The sequence below is a fragment of the Amphimedon queenslandica genome, unplaced genomic scaffold, assembly GCF_000090795.2.
Source record: "Amphimedon queenslandica unplaced genomic scaffold, v1.1 AMPQUscaffold_13156, whole genome shotgun sequence".
NCBI lineage: Eukaryota > Metazoa > Porifera > Demospongiae > Haplosclerida > Niphatidae > Amphimedon > Amphimedon queenslandica.
In genome coordinates, this window is record NW_003546608.1 from 21,199 (window position 1) to 22,988 (window position 1,790).

The 1,790-nt window shown below is 36.1% G+C and overlaps 1 protein-coding gene and 1 long non-coding RNA gene across 2 annotated transcripts in view; both read left to right on the forward strand.

Annotated features, from left to right (window-relative positions):
* On the forward strand, positions 1 to 1,694 carry LOC109584876 (uncharacterized). Its single transcript, XR_002186212.1, has 4 exons — positions 1 to 28; positions 296 to 552; positions 727 to 873; positions 1,613 to 1,694. It is a non-coding gene; the product is annotated as an uncharacterized LOC109584876 (long non-coding RNA).
* A 38-nt stretch (positions 1,695 to 1,732) lies between these two features.
* Positions 1,733 to 1,790, forward strand: part of LOC109584870 (branchpoint-bridging protein-like) — a 34,602-nt gene continuing 34,544 nt past the window's right edge. The window contains exon 1 of the mRNA XM_020000769.1: positions 1,733 to 1,742. Coding sequence (XP_019856328.1) covers positions 1,733 to 1,742 — 10 coding nt within the window. The remainder of the gene's footprint in view (positions 1,743 to 1,790) is intronic.

A 1,790-nucleotide genomic window follows, 5' to 3' on the forward strand; every position in this document is an offset into this window, starting at 1 on the left:
TATTGTCAATACCATGACTTTTAGATTAGTATGTTTGTGTTCATTCATGATTGTTAAATCATCTACTCTTAGTGTGTGTGTATGTACATGTACTTGTATGGTACATTAGCAATGCTGGTCCTTGCAAGCCATTGCATGGTATGCTTTTTACCTGTTTTTCTTTCTTGTTCTGTCTTGCTTTGATCACATTTTTCCTTCTTTCTCCCTCTTTCTCCTCTCTTTCTGTCTCTGTCTCTCTCCCTCCTCCCTCTCTCTCTCTTTCTCCCCCTCCCTCCCTCTCCCCCCTCTCTCTCAGACTATCCAAGATGACTATGAGAAGTTACTAACTCATGATATTAATGTCCAGTTCCTTCAAGTACTGGCCCCAGGTGTTGTTCATCCTAATTGCTCCTCTAACAAGACTGGTAGTGCCACTAATGTGTATCCTTCAGCTGGTACTCCTTCTGGTGACAAAATCACTTGCCGATGGGGTGGGCATTAATAAGAGTTTCAAAATGGATTTGGGACTTGTCTGGTAGACGGTGGATTCACTGCATCACTTCTTATATCCAGGTACTTGAAAAATAATGGCTCTCAATGATTAATGATTCTTTTATATCCATGCAATAAATGTACATGTACATTTATAAACATTATTACAACAATACATATGCATGTACATGTACTGTAATTTTTGTCTTTTAAATTCTTTTCTTTGGTTTTTATTTCTCCCTCTCTCCTCTCAAGATGGTTGTCAGTTGTATGCTCCTGAGAGGGAGCCAGCCTGTGTTCCTCTTGTCCTTACTAATATCCTTAAATTTAAGGATATTAGTAATTGGTACTTGTACTTATGCAATGGCTATCAAGTTCACACGTCCATTCTTCATTGAAAAGGTACCAATACATGCATGTACATGAATTAATTACATGTACATGTACATATGACAATAATAATACAATGTAACTTGATGGATAATGATGCATGTATACATGTACATTTAAATGCCTAGAAAGTACAGAAGTAAATTAAAGGTGGGTTTAAAATATTACAATAGTCTTGATGCTGTAATAGAATTTTGTTCTAGCCTAGTGGAAAGCATTCATCAAAAGGTCAAGTGTCCCAAAAATTGTTAAAAATTGAAGGTACATATGCTGGCCTAATGCTATCATATTGTAAGGCTGCCTTAATAGTTTACTTAGCAACACAGCATGTATGCATAAAAACTGGAGGTATAAGTTTATCCATGAAGTTAGATATGATGCCTGTAAATGTGAATGACTGTCAGTAAAGTATAAAGTAGAAAAGAACTAGACAATAATTACAATGTTTACTTAGCAACACTGCAGTTTGCATGTACATGTATGCATTACAACTGGAGGTTAATGAGATTACACATGTATAAGTTTATGCACGAGGCTAAAGGTACAGTACATGTGATTTATCAACTGCAGACTCATCATAATCTCCTCACAATGTAACTTTCTATACATGACCTTTCCAGTAAGGAAAGAATCTGAAATCAAGCAACCTGATTTGTCAATCACAACTACATGTACATGTATATCTACATGTATATAGGCATGATAGGACATTTTTTCATTTTAGCTATTGTGTGTTTTTTTATTATTGTAGCCCAGTGATGTTAGGTGTGGTCATTATAATCTCCTCCCCTGGACAGGCTGTATGAGTAGTCTATCAGGTATGGACACATGTACATGTACATTAATTCCAGTACATGTATCTTCTCCAGACATGGGGCGAAGTACATTGGTACTTGTACTTAAGTATTCATTTGTATTTTGGCATGTAC